Source organism: Stenella coeruleoalba (genome assembly GCF_951394435.1).
Source record: "Stenella coeruleoalba genome assembly, chromosome: 13".
In the NCBI taxonomy this organism is placed as follows: Eukaryota; Metazoa; Chordata; class Mammalia; order Artiodactyla; family Delphinidae; genus Stenella; species Stenella coeruleoalba.
Window position 1 is genome coordinate 31996579 of NC_137159.1, and position 19991 is coordinate 32016569.

The window sequence follows — 19991 nt, forward strand, 5'->3', positions numbered from 1 at the left end:
AAGACAACAAAAGCTGCATTTCTATTTTAAGCCAGCACAGAAGGGGTAAGAAGACAATGAGTCACAGTCATCCACCTCTGTTGTTGTGACACTTCATCCTAAGAATGTCCTTCCTTCTGTCCCGTTAACTCAAAGGCATGGGGCTACATCATACTCAAACTCATCACAAAACTTCATGTGTTTATTTTTTAAAAATTGAGACATAGTGCTATTTATACTGTAGCATTACTTCAAGAATTGAAGATGCTTAAAATGGTGGAAATTTTCAGTTTCTTATTAATTTTTAAAAGTGTATTATTTTATAACGTTGCACAGTTTTGAATGTTCTGTTCTGAACCTATATCCCCCCCCAGTCCTGTTATTTCCATAGGGCTAAAATTCCATATGAAGTGATATTTTTAGGAATACCCTTCATGTTATGGGAGAAATAATGGTACTTAGAGAACTTTTGATGTATCTGCTACTCAACCATTGTTCACTTTGTAGAGAGCAAAGGAAAGAGCAATGACAGGGCCTGATTCCTCAACTGATTTCTGGTCTTCTGTGCTTTCCATGCGTAGTAAAACCCCAAGGAGTCTGAGTAATAATATTTCTTGGGTTTTTGGTAATTTTCGATTGTGAGCTCATGTGAAGTTTGCATTTACCTATGGGAATCTTATGAAGACTGAGCTAAGGGATCAACCTGCCAGAGAGTTTCCTTTTGCAGATTCCTAAACACTTCCAAACTGTGATCCCGTTCTCTTAGTTTGTAATTTACAGAACCCCAAGTAATAAACATTTGAACTCTAAAACTGAGAGGTTGTGGTTCTGAATTCTTAGGGACACACACACACACACACACACACACACAACTCATAGCTCATCCTTTTACTTAAGGTCTCAGCTGTAGCAGAAGACTCAATTCTGACTCCCAAACTTTTATGGACCTATGTAAGGCTCTGAAACCAAATGTCTAGGTTATTGAGATTGGAAAATTACCACCGCTTTAGGGTCAGCTAACCGTCTGATTTCCAGAACCTTTTTTATTTTGTCCCTGGAGATGTCTATTTTCTTGTGAGCCTGGCTATGCATTTAAAACAACTTTTATTACATTTTTTTTCCAGGAAATTTTTTGTTTTTATTTTGCTAGGAAGTCCAGTGTATCACCAGCCAGGAGTAATTGATTTTTCCCAAATGATTACCTCTTGCATGCTCAGAGGGGTAACTCAAATAAATGTTGTATTTAGATGCCTAAATGTTGTCGTATGCCTAAATGTTGTATTTGGAGCCTTTGATTTAAAACATCGCATATCCTGAGACTTCTGGGCTGATATCTTAATTCCAACTCCTTTGCTACCTCCCTGGCCTCATAGGTTCTGTGTGAGGAGAAGCCATCAGAAGAAAGCTGTGTATAGAAGAAATGCCAATGAGATCTGAAAAGCCACCTAACAAAAGGCTTTAATTTCATGGATGGAAGGGGATGCTTGCTCTCATGCTTTTACAATTTAGGCTTCCATTCTGATTCCCTGACCTTATAATAAATATCCTTTTAATTAAAATCAAGACACCAAGGGAAACTAGGCAATGCAATGTGGAAAATGTCCAGGAAACATGAAATACTAGCTGATGACAGATAAATGAAACTTACTATACAAACAGTATAAATGTAATAGAAACCTCACAGTTGATTAGAGCTGGCCAAGTACTGCTTGAATCCAGTAATTTTATACTGTAAAAGTTTAGTAAAGTCTAGTGCCAAGGGTGTTGATCTAGAATGTAGTACAAGAAATTTTCAAAGAAATGAGCTCAACTTTTTTGTTTTTTACATTTGGAACTCAAATTCCAAATAATTTTTGGCCTCTCATCTTATCTCCCTTAAGACTGGAATTATTTAAAAGGCCAAATTCATACGTAAGAGAGAGTAGTGGCAAGAATTTTAACATTAGTTGATAAGGCCTAAATGATGTACATGGTAATTTCAAAGAGCAGCTATGCATATTCCTCACTAGATGATGCACGAGTCACTGCGAAACACTGAGACAGTTAAAAAAAATTCATGAATTCAGATTCCCTGAGGCTTAGAGGAGCATCTGGTCTGCCTGGGTTATGGGCAAGGTGATTCCAGCCACTGGCAGTGCCTGTGGGATCTGAGCAGGACACACAAGGAACAAGGGCACGGGATGATGTTCACAGTGTGTTTGAGCTTGTTGGCATTGACACCCTTCGAGGAGGGCGGTAAAGAGGCCACACCTAGGGACCCAGGAATCTGACTTTCAGCCAATTCAGCATTCTCTGGGCTTATGTTTCCCAAACGGTCTTTGGCAGAATGTTAGTGTCCTTCCAGACATCGGGATGTCAATAGGTGTTCGGGAAGGACTAGTGCCCTTCTAGATGTCAGTATGTTAATGAGTAAGGGTCAAGGGAGGATTCCAGGTCAAAAGAAGTTTAGGTGAACAACGTCTGGAAATGCTGCCCCGATACTTGCATCATATTTTGATATGTAACCAGGTTTAAGGACCACAGGCCAGGAAATGTTGAAGGAGAGGAGTAGATTCACTTATAGGAGGTAAGAATATAAGGAAGCTACCTTAGTGCCAGCATGGTTCCAATTTTCTAATTTTTCATGTGAGGAAATGAAGGTTAAAAGATTTGCCTTTGATGGAGGCAGATCTCATATTGGAACCCCATTGTCTTTAATGACAGCTTGCCTCTTTCCAGCTCACATAGGGGCATGAGGATGGTGGCGGGTGGGTTTCCAGGCAAGTCGCAGGGCCAGCCCAGCAGGGATGAGGGAAGCCACGAGGGCAAGGTGGAGATGAGAACAGACTGGCGTGTGGTGCAGAGCTCTGAGGCGAGGGCAGGCCATGGCAGGGCTCTGCATGCTAGTGGGAAGCAACCTTGTCAGCTGCAGAGAGAGGTGTGTCCAGATGGGAATGGGTGGAGGCTGGAAAGGGATCCAGAAAGCACGATGAGTCTAGGCCCATGATGCCTGGCTAAGGAACTGCTTGTACTTGTCAGGTTTCTACTAAATATGCTTCAGTGAATCCCTTTGGTGATGTTAGGTTTGGTTGTCTGGCCCTGAAAATGAAATGCTATGCTTAAAGGTGTGGAGGGCATTATTTGAAGAATTTATTTTTATTTCAATTTAAGGCATGTCAAGTTCCTGATTAGTTTTTGTCCCTTGCAATTTGTCATTCATTGAACTACCCTAGAAATTCAATAAAGTGAATTAAACATGATCCTTTACATAATTCTTTAAAAACTGTTCATAAGATACCTACGAGGCCTTTAAAAACAAACCCAAACAAAAGGGAACCGCATTTTGTTTCTCGCGGGAGAAATTCTCAAAGCACGCACAAGATCCTCTCCCAATATTTGCCGTTATTTGAACAGAAATATAATGGTTTGCTTTCACCTTAATAGTGTAGTTTAATTAGCTGGGCTGCAGAAGAATTCCAACTCTACAGCAGGATCTCTTTTTATTTTCTCTCTAGTTGTGGTAAGAAGCACATAACCTAATCTTAACCATTTTAAAGTGTACAGTTCAGTAACGTTAAGTATGTTCACCTTGCTATGCAACGAATCTCCAGAAACTTTTTCACCTGGCAAAATATGGCAAGATCTTTTGATTCAGGGTTCCTGACATACAATCAACCCCCTAATAAAATGGGCAGATTTCTAGGATTTTATTTAAGAAGCTGATAAAAGTGTCTTTTGTTATGTAATATTTGATACATATAAAACAATGTGTGTAACATACATGTAATTTATGAAACCTGATAATAATAATACAAACACCCATGAAACTACCATGCCCTACAGTTCCACCGGTTTGTGGGTTCCTTTCGTATCCATTCCCCTTCCCCCCTTTAGTTTAGTTTGGAAAACATATGAATTACATAGTAGGCACTGTACTTCTTTGTGGGATGATTTTCTGTGACAAGTTTCTCCGTCCCCTGGAGGAGTTCATTGTATAGTGACAGGAACATATATATGAATGAACACTTGTGACAGAATGAGAAAATTCGCTAATAGGTGTGTGAAAAAGTGCGATGAAAACCAAGGGAGGTTGGCGCTGATTCTCCCCAGGTGGGAAAAAGGAAAGCTACTGAGACGGAGTGATCAGCAAACCGGGCTTTGAAGAAAGAGGAATTGTTGGCAGAGTAGATAAAGAAGATGAAAATATTTCAGCAAGCGGAAACAATATAAGCAAAGAGATCATTAGTAGCTATGAGGTATGTTCAAGGAACCCCAAAGAATAGAGTGTGCCTGGAGATGGCCCTCCTTCCATTTAGCTCCTCAATGAGCTTTGAGATATACTGAGTAACAGTCTGTCTTGAGCCAGGCATGGTTATGCGCTGGGGAACTACAGCCCTGGCTTCCAATAGCATATGTCTACAGGGGAAGATTGACAAGCAAACGATCAGTTACAACGCCATGGTCAGTGCCATGAAGGAGTCCGCACAGGGTGTCAAGGGGGTCCGGGCACAGGGAGGAGTAGGTTGGAGGTGAGGTGGAGAAGTGGGGTGTGGCCGGCTTGAGAGGGTCTACGTACGCCATGTCAAGGAATTTGAAGTCTGCTTTAGAGATCTTGAACAGTCAAGAGGATTTGGGGCATGGAAGTGAGTGGGACCATGACCTGATTAGTTTTCTTTCTTTTTCTTTTTTTTTTTTTTTGTGCGGTACGCGGGCCTCTCACTGTTGTGGCCTCTCCCGTTGTGGAGCACAGGCTCCGGACGCGCAGGCCCGGCGGCCTTGGCTCACGGGCCCAGCCGCTCCGCCGCATGTGGGATCTTCCCGGACCGGGGCACGAACCCGCGTCCCCTGCATCGGCAGGAGGACTCTCAACCACTGCGCCACCAGGGAAGCCCTAGTTTTCTTTTTTTAAGGGAAAAAAACCTAGTGACAGTGAGAAAGGCTAAAAGAGCAGTTAGGAAGTTATTGCAGTAGTTCAGGCGGGAGATGCAGAACCTCAGACTAAGGCAATGACATTCGTTCATCCATTCATTCCACAACTATTTATTAAGCAACTAATGAGTGCCCCATATTATGCTTATGCTGGGGTAAAGGGTGCAGATGGATGTATCAGATGAGATGGCGTGTGAGAGAAGAGGATGCTCTACAGACACCTGTGAAGTGAGAGAAGACTAGGAGAGACAGAGGAGACCTTGGCAATCACTCTTCAGTCTAGAGTTTGGGAAGCTCAGAGGATGGTGACATATCTATCGATGAAGAGCAGTTCTGGGGAAAACATGATGAATTTAGCTGGGACACGATGGGGAGAGATGCCTACATTTGAGATGCCCATTGGGTACCAATACTGTGGGCCTGGTCTTCTGAAGCCGAGGCCAGCAATGGGTGGACACATTAAGTAGCCCTCAGCGTATCCATTGTAGCTGAAGTCATGAGCATTAGTGATATTGCCCAGGGACAATGTGCAGAGAAGGTTGAAGACAATCCTGGAGAACAAGAGGTGAGTGGCAGCAGGAGGAGACAGGGGAAAACTGAAGACAGATTTAGAAGAGTCGGCAGCAGCCGGCAGAGGAGAGAGTTGAAAGAAGAGAGTGCCCATTGCTGAAAGAGCTAAAGAAGAAGGCGAAATGAGCAGAGATCCCTGGCTGGGGAGTTCAGGCTTGCAATGTATGGGCTAGAGCAACGATGCTGATGGAGGCCAGGGTGCAGTGGGCCGAAGAGTGAATGGAAGGAATTGTGGACAGTCTGCTCTGCAGAGAAGTTGGCAGATGAAAGGGAGGGAGAAGGAAGAGGGCGGCTTGAAGGAGGAATAACGTATGAGACATTTTTAAAGGTTGAAAGAGGCCAGTAGGCAGCAGGGAGGAAGACAGTGTAGAGAAAAGGATGAAGATACCACAGGCAGAGGCGAATGAGAGAGAACAAAATGAAGGACATGAGTGGTGAGAGATGCAGCCAGGCTGCATCCGGGGAGGGGAGGGATGTTGGAGCAGCACGCATGCAAGTGCTACTTGAAGTGGAAGGTTTCTCATAGGACAGCTTCCACCTCACACTGAGGCAGAAGGGTAGGCTGTCTGTTGAGAGTGAAAGAGCCAGAGATAGGACAGTCATCTGCGGGAGAACGGGAACAGTCTGGGAGAGACACCATGGGGGTGGAGTCTGGGGCTCCACAAAGATGAGGTGAGCGTTTGCTAAGCAATGAGAAGGCCTCGTAAATGAGCAGTGGTCCCAACAGCATGCTTGGGCAATTCTCTTCTGAAGGGATCATCATGGAGTAGGAGAGGAGAAGACTATCAATTGCTCTGTCTTGGTATAAGGATGGGGCAGGGCAAGTGGGCTGCGTGTTAGGTAATCGAGGGTGTTCATGAGAGCGTCAGCATGGGGTCCGTAGGTTAAGACACCAGGCAGGCATTTATCCTCTCCCCCAGATTTTTGATTTGAAGGAGCCAGTCCCCATTGCTAACCAGAATCTATCAGTGTCTGGTGACCTGCTGAAATTTAGGCAGGATGTGATGGCCTTTGCCTGTGTACCTAAAGCTACCATCCTAGTTAGACTGCAGGCTTTCAGGGTGCTGCCTCTTGGCTGGGATGATGGTAGACTCTCAGGGTTACCTGCATGTTCTAGATCTGTATTAGATAATATTTACCTCTAATACCACTGATTCATTGTGGACTTTTTTCCTCCATATGTTCATACGTTTACTCATCCAGTACATTTCAACTCTTTTTTCCCATGATCCTCTTCTCATGCAGATTTCCTAGTCTTCCTTTTTTTAAAGTTCAATTTAGAGATTTCAATAATATTGGACCAAATTTATAAGTGGATGGAGTGTCCATAGCATGACTTAAAGCGTTCTGGAAATGCCCTTTGTGGAACTGAGGCAGGGTTTTATTTATTCATTTATTTTTTTGTAAAATATTGGCCCCTGAATTCCCTTTTTGAAAATGCAAATAAGCACAGGGTACATAGGCTGATGACTCTCTCTCTTCCAATGTGAATATTTTTAGTGCCAGTGAATAAAGTTAGGAATCTTAGAAGGCAAAGATTTACCTGGGGATACCGAGGGCCACGTTGGGAAACACTGAAAACTTTGGATCCAAGATCTGGCCAATTCTCTCTCCATCAGTCATTACTGATAGATTATTCTCTGCTACGCGGGCAATAAGTTAACCCAGGTTCCATCTAGGTGGGAGATAAGAGCCAGCTGGGAATGGGGTCCTTCCAGAAAGGCAAAATGCAATGGGTAGCACCAGTCACTCTCAGCCTTCAGCTTTCCTCTTCCAGGACCAGCAGGAGGCAAGAGGATGCTGACGGCTGCAGAAGGCTGGCCTCGTAGTGTCTATTATGCCTGATCTGGCCGTACTGGTCGTTACATGTTAAAATGCTCTTTATGATTAGTAAATAGTGACCTGAGTGCCTGCCCTTGTACCCCTGCCACCCTACAGGACTTCATGGACCATCCCCCATCCCGCCCCATATCCAGCCACTAAGGGGTTAATGTTTGGCTCAATTGGGATGGAGGCCTTGCAAATTGTTAAAGATTTTGAATATTATTCCCCGGAAGAACTGTGCAGAAGCGGGAGGAAGGCAAACCTCATGGCTCCTCATGTTACAGACCCTTTCTGCTCTCTGGCTATTTCCCATCATGGAGATATGGCTTTGGTACCAGGCCATGGGGTATTTCCCACACTCAAGACAGGGCAGGGAGGTTTCAGGACCGTCATTTACAAGGATGCCCTCTGCTAGTCCCAGACTGTGGTGAGGGCGTGCTGTCACGCGGGGGAGAGAAACTTGCTGCATACGGCATCCTGGGGTGCGGGGAGATGACGTTTGCCCTCCTTCCTGTATACTCCCTTTAGAAAACACGTGAATTTACCCTGTCCTCCTCAGAACATCATCACTCATAAAGGAAGCCAGCGATCAACGAGTAATTTGGGGAGCACACTAAGCATCAGAGCCCCAGACAGCTTTCAGAAATATGTGGAAGGGCAGTTTTTAAATGCTTCATAAACAGGAAAATCAGTCTCTGAGATCTTCCCTTGTAAAGAAATTCCTCAGGACTTACAAAATCAGGCCACATTAAGACATTTTTGCTGTCTTCCAAAGCAACATAGGCTTAGCCAGATAGATTCGCTGAAAAATATTCTGAATATTGCAAAGCAATCTGACCTTGTGTGATCCTGCCTCCAATAATGAACGGCATTAAATAAGAGACATTTTCCTGGAAATTAAAACCACGATAAGATATCACTGCATGCCTGTTAAGATTGCTATCATCAAGAAGACAAGAGATAACAAGTATTAGTGGGAATCCTTGTACACTGTTCATGGGAATGTAACTTGGTGCAGCCACTATGGAAAACAGTATGGAGGTTCCTCAAAAAATGAGAAATAGAACTACCATATGACACAGCGATTCCAATTTTGGGTATATATCTGAAGGAAACAAAACCACTATCCTGAAGAGATACAGACACCCTCATGTTCAATGCAACATTATTTACAATAGCCAAGACATGTAAGCAACTTAAGTGTACATTGAAGGACGAATGGGTAAAGAAGATGTGGTATACATATACGATGGAATAGTATTCAGCCATGAAAAAGAAGGAAATCCTTCCATTTGCGACAGCATGGATGGACCTTGAGGGCATTATGCTAAGTGAAATAAGTCAGGCAGAGAAAGACAAATACTGTATGATTTCATTTACATGTGGAATCTAAAGGAACCAACTTCATAGAAACAGATCAGATCTGTGGTTGCCAGAGGTGGGGGCTGGGGTACAGGGTTGGGGGTGGAGGAATTGAGTGAAGGTAGTCAAAATGTACAACTTCCAGTTACAAGATAAAGCTCGGGGTGTATAATGTACAACAGGATGACTACAGTTCAGAATACTGTATTGTACATTTGACAGTTGCTAGGAAAGTAATCTTAAAAGTTCTTATCACAAGGAAAAATGTGTAATATGTGGGGTGATGGATGTTAACTTACTATGGTAAACTTTTTGCAATATATACACGTACCAAATCATTAAGTTGTATACCATAAACTTATAAAATGCTATCTGTCAATTCTATTTCAATAAAACTGGAAAAAAGAGACATTTCTCACTAATATAAATTGAATGCCATACAGTACAGTTATATATTCCTATTATAGTAAATATTTTAAAATATTAATAATAGTAATTATTAATAATAATACAAGGAACAATCTTAAGCAGATATATAGATAATCCTTTAATTTTCACCATCTACCTATGAGGTCAGAGCTCTCATCGTCCTCATCATATAAATGAGGAAACTGGGGCACAGAGAGGTTAAGTAACTTGCCCAAGATCACACAACCAGTAAATGGTGGAGTACTGCTTGGCTGTTGTATTGTTCCTAGCTGTCCCCACCCAGAGGTAACTGTTTTTAATAATCAAAGGGACTAAGTGAACAAAGGGTGATGCCTACTACAACAGAAGCCCCAGTGTTCACCTCAGGCTGCCACCACCAACACTCCCAGCCACCCTCTTCTTTAAGAGCCCTCTGAAAGTTTTCTTCCCACGAGAATTCCAGACTTGAAGATATGCTTCCTTTTGAATCACCATAGAAAGCAGTCTGGCTGCCTCAGTGTTTTTTTTAACCTTAAAAATAACATGGTTATGCAGCCTTAAGTATTTAAACATTTAAATCTGGGGCTGCTGTGCTTAAGACTGCTTAAAATCTTGGTGAAATCACTCCAGCCTGGATTACACTAATTGACCTGAGACTTGCACCTGTCCCTCCCACCAGGGTCCCTCCCACCCACACATGCTTGTCTGCTACAAGTCATCTTTTCCCCTCAAAACCAGAGGCTTCTGTTGGTGCAAAAGCCTCTTTCTTTCCAGAATCCTTGCCACAGGGATCCACATCCTGACTGAGTTTTGCATTCATCCATTTATCATCTCTTTAAAGTGTTGTTTGAAACCATTTCTCCCTTTTGTTCAAGTCTAGTGCTCTATGAGGCTTCAGTTTCTGTCCTACACACAGATTTGAGTCGCCTTGCACTGTATGCTAAATGCTGGATTTCCAGAGATAAAGTGAAGACAAGCTCTAGCCTGGAGATGCTCACCATCTATTTTCCTCTGCTGGGCCTGCCATGGAAGAACTGAGATGCAGGGAATGGAAGAAGCTGTGGCAGTGGAGCAGCGCTCGCTTCAAACGCACCTGCCTTTACAGCGCATGCTCTGATTGTGCATGAAGTCAGGGCATGTGCTAGAACTAGACTTGCAAGAGCTAATGTTTTTTTTTCATTTGGATATTACTTTGTTTGGTGTTTTCCTGGTTTGGGGGCCAGGGAATAGAAACTGATAGACAAGCACATATCATTTGGGCACGGCAGGTGATGGCGGGTTATCCCAGGCCCTGCACTATTTGGGGATGCTGGCCAGAGCTATGTGGTGGCTCCAGGTGACGGTGATGGGGAGGAGATCCTTACTGATCCTGTGCTGGGCACATATAGGTGTGTCCTATAAGTGGTAGCTAAAAGAATAAAATAAAGGTAGGTGCCACTCTTTTTTTTTTTTTTTTTTTTGCGGTATGCGGGCCTCTCACTGTTGTGGCCTCTCCCATTGCGGAGCACAGGCTCCGGACACACAGGCTCAGTGGCCATGGCTCACGGGCCCAGCCGCTCCACGGCATGTGGGATCCTCCCGGACCGGAGCACGAACCCGTGTCCCCTGCATCGGCAGGCGGACTCTCAACCACTGCGCCACCAGGGAAGCCCAATCATGTTAGTTTTTGCCAATTTTATAAAAATTGTACAAAAGACGCTAGACTTATTGTTAATTATTTACACAGTTTCTTGTTGCCCTCTACCTACTCATGGTCCTGTTAACCTGTGTCATTCTTTGCTTTGAGCCGCCTGAGGTCTGAGGCCGGGGGGGAAGCTTGGGGCACTTACCACGGTGCAGCAGAGGGGCCAGAACCACCAGAGGAGAGCCAGGGCCAGAAGCAGGAACAGGATCAGCAGGGCGATCGCCAGGATGGAGCCATCGGACTGCGGGGCCGAGAGAGAGGGCGGTCAGCAGTGGGGCCGGCTGTGCGCGCAACCAGCATGTGAGCTTGGGGGGCAAGGCAATACCTGTGGTCTCTCCCTCCCCGCACTCCCATCCCCAGTATGCAGATTTAAGGCCCAGAGAAGAGCACAGTTTGCCAAGTAAACTGTGCTGCCCAACATTCTGGGCAACACACTCTATGTAGTCAGTTCTCATGAGAAGTGGGTTTGTCTTTTCAGGGAGGCCCCATTCTTCTCTTGGAACAACAGCCTGAAGGACCAATCCTGCAGGAGACAGAGCAGATGGCTGCCTCTGCAGCTGGGCACTGAGATGGCCTACCACCGCCATCTGCCTCCGGACCATCACCCTGTGCCCGGTGACAGCCTCCCACTCCCTGGAACTGCTGTTCCCGCCACCCCTTGGGCTGGACTTGGGACAATTCTCAACTCAGCCTGCTTGCCTGAGCCCGTGTCTCGTAGGTGCGTGTAAGAGAGTCACGAGGCAAAGTCTAGAGCCCACTGATGGGATGTGATAAAGGGCAGAGGGATTCCAGGGAGTAGAGGGTGAGGCAGCTTCTGCTGACCCTGGGAGGGGAGGGGTGTGGTGACTGAGTCAACGCTGCTCTCGGGTCCAATGAAGCAGGCGCCCAAGACAAATCATGCCCACTTCCAAACATGCTTAGGCCAGTCCCCAAGACAGACAGTTGCCGTGGGCTGACATGATGATTAACTTTCATCAACAGAGATCCCACTCCCTCGGTGTCAGTATTCTGGGGCTGCTGGTTCAAGGGAGCAGATTTAAGTCCCCGCCACCACCCCTTCTTCCCAGCTACCGGGAGTGCAAGTGGGTACAACCTTTGGAGCTGGGGGCGAGGGGCAAGTTGTCACAGGTATTAATTGTCATAGGTACCCCTTCTGAATATAGCTGGCAATATAGCTCCCCCCCAAATCAGATATGTTTGCACAGATGCTGATGATAAAGGAAAGCAACCTAAATGTTTAACAATTAAGGAATAGTTAATAATACATGGTAGAACCACCAATTACTCTGTAGACATTATATTTACACATAATATTTAAATGACCTGAGAGAACAGCCCTGATATAATGAGTGGACTTATGTTTGCCAAGAGGGAGAGAGAGACTGAGGGCTATTTACTCAAATGTAATGGTGATTTTGCTCGTAGTGGATTTATGGTAATTAAAAAAAAATCTGTCTTTGCCTTTCTTTTTCTTTGTTGAACATTGCACAATGAGAAAGTAAACTCTTGAAGTTGTATTTTAAAAATCTGCACTTGGGGCTCCTCCCTATGGTATCAGGGCTCACATGGCCCTGGGGTTCTCACCCAGGATCAGTGGACCTATGGGGTACACAGATGGGCTCAAGTGGATGGGAGGTGTGACCCTCCCGAAACAACACTCATGACCTTCAGAGCATGTGTCTTCAGGGGAGACTGTTCACAGCATGATCAGACTTTCAAAGCTGCCCTCTCCCCAACCATTTACAGAGGGGGAGGTTGGATGGCCCGTCCGAGGCTACACAGCAGGTTAATGGCAGAGCTGGGGCGTGACTCACCCCTACTCTGAGTGCTCAGTGGGGGCTACTGGAAGCTGTTTAAAGGCAGCTTTTACTCCCTGGAATGTCTTTGACCCAAAAGCCAGGGAACTAAACACTCGGTTCCCACCAAGCCAAGGCTTGGGAATGCCAGATTGTCCCCGAGGGAGCTGTACCTCACAAGTGCAGGTGCAGGGCTGGGCAGTGGGTGGGGAGAGGGCACAGCAGCCAGAGGACGCTCTTGGACCCACAACGTTTATGCATGAGCTACGGCAGACGGATGCTCTCCTCGAAGATACAAAGAAATCCCGTGTGTTCTCCAAACTTACTGTTAGTCAAGGACAGCCCCCTTGATCTTTCAGTCTCTACGTTCCACGCCCATAAAATGGAGATGCTGAACCTCACCTGCCTCATTGCATTGATGTGAGGGGAAAATGAGCTGTAAGATGTAAGCAGACATGGCTGGACAAGTGGGATGGAAGCTATCAGGTCAGACGCTGAGCTGTAACTCATCCTCCCTTTGTTTCCTCGTGGCCAGCAAACATGGTGGCCATTTCAGATCATAAGTCTGTTTGCCGTCGGAATAATAAGTGGTTTGGTTACTGCAAGGCTTATAAAACAGTGGTCTTTCAGTATAAGGTTATAATTTAGTAAAGACTACAGACTGCATTTATTCCCATTATATGCAATCTCCCCTCTCCTGATTTTACTTTCACTCTAGAGAGAGGAACTGAAGCAGAAAAGCTGATATATTGTGGGGAAAATTATTTTAATTCCTTCTGGAAAAAGAAGGACTTTTCCTGCGAAGTGGGGAGGGTGGAGGACCGGGACCACAAGGGGAGAGGGGAGGCTTCAGCTCCTGAAGGAGATTTCCTGGATTCAGACAAAGCTTCATCCCGCCCCTCTCTGACCAGGCTTGGTCTGCCTGGTCCCAGCCCTCCCTTCCGTAGTAAAGGAGGACAGCGTGGGGCTCAGCAGGGGCAAGGTGCAGTGGGGACGCTGGGGGAGTGGAAATGCAGTGGGGCAGACGCTCCTGGAGGGACTGACCCTTGCTCTGGATGCAGCCCCCAGTAAAGCCCCCCAACGCACTGCCTGGTTTTCAAGATCTTCCAGCACCGTTATATACAAACACCCAGTGTAAAAGGGTCACCGTCAGACAAGAGGCATGAATCTCTGATGAACTTAGACATGAAGCTAATGTCCTACAAGTAGGTAACATGTGCATGCAACCTCGGAGGAGGTTCGTTCATGGATTCATTCAGCAAACGTTTACTGAGGGTCCGTCCGGTACCCATGGAGCAGACCTCAGCGGTAAGGATGGATCACACAGAACCAAGGTGCTCATGGTCTGATGAGGAATATATATCAACCGTTACCCACACTCAGGGGCCTGTGTGTTGTTATTCAACAGCTGTACACGCAGCACCTTTAATTAATTAATTTATTTTTGGATAGTTTTTATTTTATTTAAAAAATTTAAAAAAATTTTAATACAACTTTAAAGGTTACTTTCCATTTGCAGTTATAACAAATGGTGAGCTCTATTCCCCGTGTTGTACAGTACATCCTTGAGTCTATCTTACACCCAACAGTTTGAACCTCTCGCCCCCCCAACCCCTCGGTTGCCCCTCCCCAACCTCCCGCCCGCCACTGGTAACCACTAGTTTGTTCTCTATATCTGTGAGTTTCACGCAGCACCTTTTATGTGCCAGGCAGTGAAAAAAGCAAACAGTCTCTTGAGTCTTAAAGCTTACATTCTGGTGCAATAGTAGTAATGATAGTGATGATAATAATACTTGTTATCAGTATAGCTCGTATTTATTGAACACTTACTATGTGCCAGGGACTGTCCTTTCTAAATATGTACTAACATGCTTTCCATGTGTTAGTTCACTTAATATTAACAACCTTATGAATTCAATAATATTGTTTTTTCCTATCTTACAGAAAAATACTGAGGCAAGGACAGAAGAAGCAACTTGCCCAAGGTCACAGGGAGAAACCAGAATTTAAAACTGGGCCATTTGGTAAGACATGAAAGCAACCTAAATGTCCACTGACAGATGAATGGATAAAGAAGATATGGTACATATATACAATGGAATACTACTCAGCCATAATAAAGAATAAAATAATGACATTTGCAGCAACATGGATGGACCTAGAGATTATCATACTAAACGAAGTAAGTCAGACGGAGAAAGGCAGATACCATATGATATCACTTATATGTGGAATCTAAAATATGGCACAAATGAACCTATCTACAAAACAGAAACAGACTCACAGACAGAGAACAGACGTGTGGTTGCCAAGGGGGAGGGAGGGATGGATTGGTAGTTTAGGATTAGCAGATGCAAACTATTATACAGAGAATGGATAAACAATAAGGTACTACGGTATAGCACAGGGAACTATAGCCAATATCCTGTGATAAACCATAAATGGAGAAGAATATGAAAAGGAATGTATATATGTGTATAACTGAATCACTTTGCTGTATAGCAGAAATTAACATTGTAAATCAACTATATTTCAATAAACTAAATTTTTAACAGAGTTGGGCCATTTGGTTCCACAGCCTACAAGTTCAACCAGCAGGTTACTGCCCTCAGCAAGCACTAAGAACTAAGTGTCTGGAACTAGCACTGAGGAGGTGACACTGGATTCTCGCCCTCAGGGCGAAGGAGAGCTTGGCATTCCTGCACAGAAAGAAAACACAAAGTGCATGGTGTAGGGGTGAAGGAGGCAGGGTCCCCACTGTTGGAGCCCAAGCTGAGGGGCATGGCTTCTATCTTGAGCCTGAGTGGCTTCAACCTGGGGAGACTGTGATCGGACTTGTTTCTTGGGAAGTAAATGCTTTCAGTGCATAGAGTATGGACCTGAGGGGAAGACTGGAGGTCGAAGGCCCAGGTGGAAGGCTCCTGCAGTCCCTCCCAGTCTTTTAGGATGACATTTTACAAGGTCACTCCTTCTGAAACTCTTGCATTTTCATGGATGTCTTTGTACTAATTTTACTAACGATAGCGACTGTTATTGTGTGCTATCTGCATTCCCGGCACTAGGCAAAGTGCTACCTATGCATGAGCTCATTTAATTAAACGAGCCTTGTTAAAGCAGTCTTGTTGCAGGAACTGTTATCCCCTTTTTGAATAAGGAACAAGGAGACTCAGCGAAGGTATGTAACTTACCCAGACCCTTCCTGTACCACTTATGGACATATTTATATGCCCTCAATTTTAATGTTGCAAAACTGGGAATTGAACCTTCACAGTCTGATTTTAGAACCTTGTCCCCTTCCACTTCATCATTACACTCTAATGCCAGATTTATAAAAAATTCGCTTAATATCTATACTTGAAAGACTAAACATAAGGCAGCTGCATGAGAGACTGAGACCGTGTTTGTAATCGCTCCACCTGATGGAAGGAAGTTCATCCACACGGCTCTGGGTGGATCAGAGAGTCACATAGTGCAAGTGTATTTCAGAGTGAAGTCCGAAAGGGATGGAGGCCACAGCAGGGCCTGGTTGCCCCTTATGATCTTGAATTGGAATTTCTATCAATTACCTTGTGAAGAGGAATTGACAATCATGTAAGGATGGCTCTGTGTTACCTGTTGAATGAATATGAGTATGTAGTAGAAATACATACACATCTGCCCTGTTTAGTATCTGCTTCATTCGTGAAATTAGTTCAGCTACTCTAAATGAATCCTTTTGCATTTTCATCTAGTCCCAAGATGAAAAGCCCCTTTGGGTGCTAAGACTTTGCCGTGGGCCAGGAGGCATGTGGAATGTTCCACAGCCCACACCATGTAGCCTGGTGGCCCAGAACCTGGCTCTGTCCTCCTGCACTGGTGCAAACTGCCTTGGCTCCTCGGGCTTTGGCCTCCAACCTACCCTCCTGTGTCCCAGCTCACTGTCTGCTGGCACACCCTGTGTTACGCGCTGCCTGCTCCCCAAAGCTTCTTCCTGGATCGGAGCTCAGGAGGGTCATGGGCTGACCACTGCTCTCAGCCTGACTCAGGACAAGCGTGTGGACTCGGCCTCTGCTCCTCCCTTCACCAGGGCACAGGGTGGTAGGACTGCAAAGACCCCTGGGCCCACATGGCCTCCACCATGGGGCTGAGCAGGGCCATTTGGGTCAGGGCCTAAATGCGCCTGCCCAGGCTCTGTCTTGGATGGCTAAATGGCAGGAGGCGAGGTGGCTTCCTCACCACGCAGAAGTTCCGAACCAGCCAGCCTCCAGGCTTGGAAGCGGATGCATCCTCCAGGCTCTCTGACGCCGGGGAGGGGAGCCTGAGTGGGGCCTTGCCTGGACTTGACTTTCTGACAAGAAGCGAGAGCAGGAGCTGACCTGCCCAGCAAACTCTTCTCCTGTCCTTGCTGGGCAGCCTCTGCATGGAATTCTCTGGAAGCTTTGAAAGAGATTTCAGAAGGGAAGGCAGCAGCAGATAAATAACCAAAGATTGCCTCCTGCCACTGTTATCTTCCCAACAGCCTAGATACCAACACAAGTTCATTTCTTATTTTCTTTAAAAAGTAAAAATAAAGTTTAATAAATCAACATGGCCCTTTGGTTTAAAATATTTTCAGCAGGAGGTGGGGGGCTTTGGGGTGTGACTAGAGATGAAAGGAAGCGGTGCTAAGGAGGTACATCTTCCAGTTAGGGGAGGGGACATCCATTTTCTTCAATAAGTAGTAGTTTTATGCCTTCTTCCCTATGAACGCTGAGGTATAAGATGCTCACAGAGGCCTGCGGTGGAGCACGCAGACACAGAATATTAAACACGAGGGCAGATGCTCGGGCTGCTCCTTCCTCTGGTCATTCCTTGTTAGGATAAATTTCCCTGAAGGCTGCCTGGCTTGCAAGGCAAATCCCTGCATCATGGCTTTTTATATATATATTTTAAATTTGTATTTATTTATGGCTGTGTTGCGTCTTCGTTTCTGTGCGAGGTCTTTCTCTAGTTGTGGCAAGTGGGGGCCACTCTTCATCGCGGTGCGCAGGCCTCTCACGATCACGGCCTCTCTTGTTGTGGAGCACAGGCTCCAGACGCGCAGGCTCAGTAGTTGTGGCTCATGGGCCCAGCCGCTCCGCGGCATGTGGGATCTTCCCAGACCGGGGCTTGAACCCGTGTCCTCTGCATCGGCAGGTGGACTCTCAACCACTGTGCCACCAGGGAAGCCTCCATCATGGGTTTTTAAAATGACTTTGTCCCCGGCTCACCAAACGAGGGCATCTTTTAAGATGAGGAAGCATTGTTTTCAAGAGAATAGATTTGGAAACTTGAATAATGAAAGCATCTCTCACGTGGTAGGTTTCTAGTAATTTTGGATTTCTGACGCACGGCAGGGGGGGTGAGGGATCTTATGTGACAGGAGAGAGGGAGGCCTCTGGGCAACAGAGCATCAGGCATCGCCGTTCCTTCCTGTCTTGTTTTTTTTTATGGTGGATTTTTTTTGGCTCTGAACATTTTATCTTTAAAAAAACAGAAAGAAAAGGGGAAAAAAAAACAGAAAGAAAAGGGGAAAAAAAAACTGTCCCCACAAGGGGGAAGGCCCCCAGTGGGCCCCTGCCTGTCGTTCCCCCTGGCTTCAGAGACGTCTGTATAGCCCTTAGCTGCTTGCCGGCCAGGGTAAAGGGAGGAGGGTCAAACTGAGAGGAATGATGGGAAACTGGGGGAAGCTCAACTTAAAGAAACTTGGTGGAATCCCCATCTCCAAGCTGGGTTTGAACTGGGATTCCTCCTTGTCGTTCAGGCATGGGGTTATTATGTAGCCAATGAAGTGTCTTCAGTTCTGCCTGGAAAACTGTCTCAGTTAAGGAGGGAGCATCCTTCCCCACTCCTGTGTGTAAAACTCCAGGCCTTTCTTCCCCTTTACTCATTCAGTAAACGAGGCCAGAGCACAGCGAACAGGGGCCTCTGCTCTCCCCTTCCTATCTGGGGAGCGTGCTGTCCACCGAGAGAGAGCAGAGGCTGTCTTCTTCTGCTCCATGCAGGCTGGTTTTGTGGGGGGCCTGATGCTTGTACGATTTGGGAGGCCTCTTTAAGAAAAAGAACATAAAAATACAAATGCAAAATAATAAGCACCCCTCCCAGGACCTTAGGAGGCCTAGAAGGGACCCATTCAAATAAGCATCCCTGAAACTTAAACTTCATCAGCGTTCCCGTAACTCTGCCCCTGGCTGTGAGTCTTCCCTAGACAGGCCCCATGCCCGCGACGAGGTTGGCAAAGCTGTTGAATCCTGGGCTTCAGTTTCCAGCCCATTTGCTGCCACACTCAGCCTTAGTCTCCAGTCCGCAACGACAAAGGCAATACTGAGGTTTTCATATATGGTTTGAGGGTCTCATTTCTATTTTTTCACATGCTTTTTTGCCCCCAGGACAGGGATCCCTCCAATATCTCTTATTTGAACTTCCCCCAGGATGGACCCTGGTAATTGTAACAATTACATTTTGAAAACAGTGTACAGGAATTATTAACAAAGGTTAAGGAGAGCCCTCCCTGATGGGCGGTGGGTTTGCTGCAGTTCTAGGATCTAGGCTAGGTTTTGTGGATTCTGAAAATCACCACTGAGTTACTAAAGGTACTCAGATTCTTTCACATGGTTAGATGAGGCCGTCTTTTAAACCTTTAACCTGAAGAATGAATTAGCAGGTTTATTCTGCCACATTGAAGGGCTATTAGCCAAACTCTGCCAAAAATATGACAGGAAAACAGCTGTTGATCCATTAGATATTTTTAAAAGCTGGCAAGGTTGTTTCCCTGGTTTCAGTTGGTAAATGATGATGCCACAGGGCACTCCAGGACGCGACGAGGAGACTTTGCTATGACGTGAGGCTACCCAGTGGTCCCTCTTCCTCTCCTCCCTCCATCCACGGCCCTGTCCCTATTTCTCTGGTATTGAGTGAGAATGTCTTTGAGGCACTGTTGAAAAGCACTCAAGGCAAAGAGGCCCTTCCACTACGGGCAGTTCTGGTCCATGATCTTGTGATCTCATGGCAACTTGCTTGTTCTAAATACCCAAGAGGCCATCTGGGTGAGAGGGGGATGTGCAGACAGAGATTAAGGGACCAAGGACATGCTGACTTTTCCTGCTCAGATGGGAGAACCTGTGAGCAGGCAGAGGAGCGTCAGCTCCTCCGAGGGAGGCTGGAAGGCTCTGTACCCCCTGCTGCACCCGTCACGCTCCACTCCAGGCAGCTTTGCTCCCACTTGGGAGGTGTCACATTCCAGTGCTCTGAAGTGGAATTTCGAACCATCCTCAGCAGCTGGTATGAGCTCTGTTTCCTGCCCAGACAAAGCTGGCAGAGTACAGGCAAGTTTTCTTTCGAAAGATGAAATTTAAGTCATTTTATTGCTGCTGAGAAGTTCTGGATGGGCAAGCCTAGAGACCAAAATTCTCTCCCAGAGCTTATATATTCTGACTGTTATTTCTGGAAGTAACTTTAGCCAT

General features: G+C 45.7%; 1 protein-coding gene across 1 annotated transcript in view; it reads right to left on the bottom strand.

Annotated features, from left to right (window-relative positions):
- The window catches only part of ANTXR1 (ANTXR cell adhesion molecule 1), a 246169-nt gene that overhangs the window by 92056 nt on the left and 134122 nt on the right, over window positions 1–19991 (bottom strand). The window contains exon 13 of the mRNA XM_079940437.1: window positions 10881–10976. Coding sequence (XP_079796563.1) covers window positions 10881–10976 — 96 coding nt within the window. The remainder of the gene's footprint in view (window positions 1–10880; window positions 10977–19991) is intronic.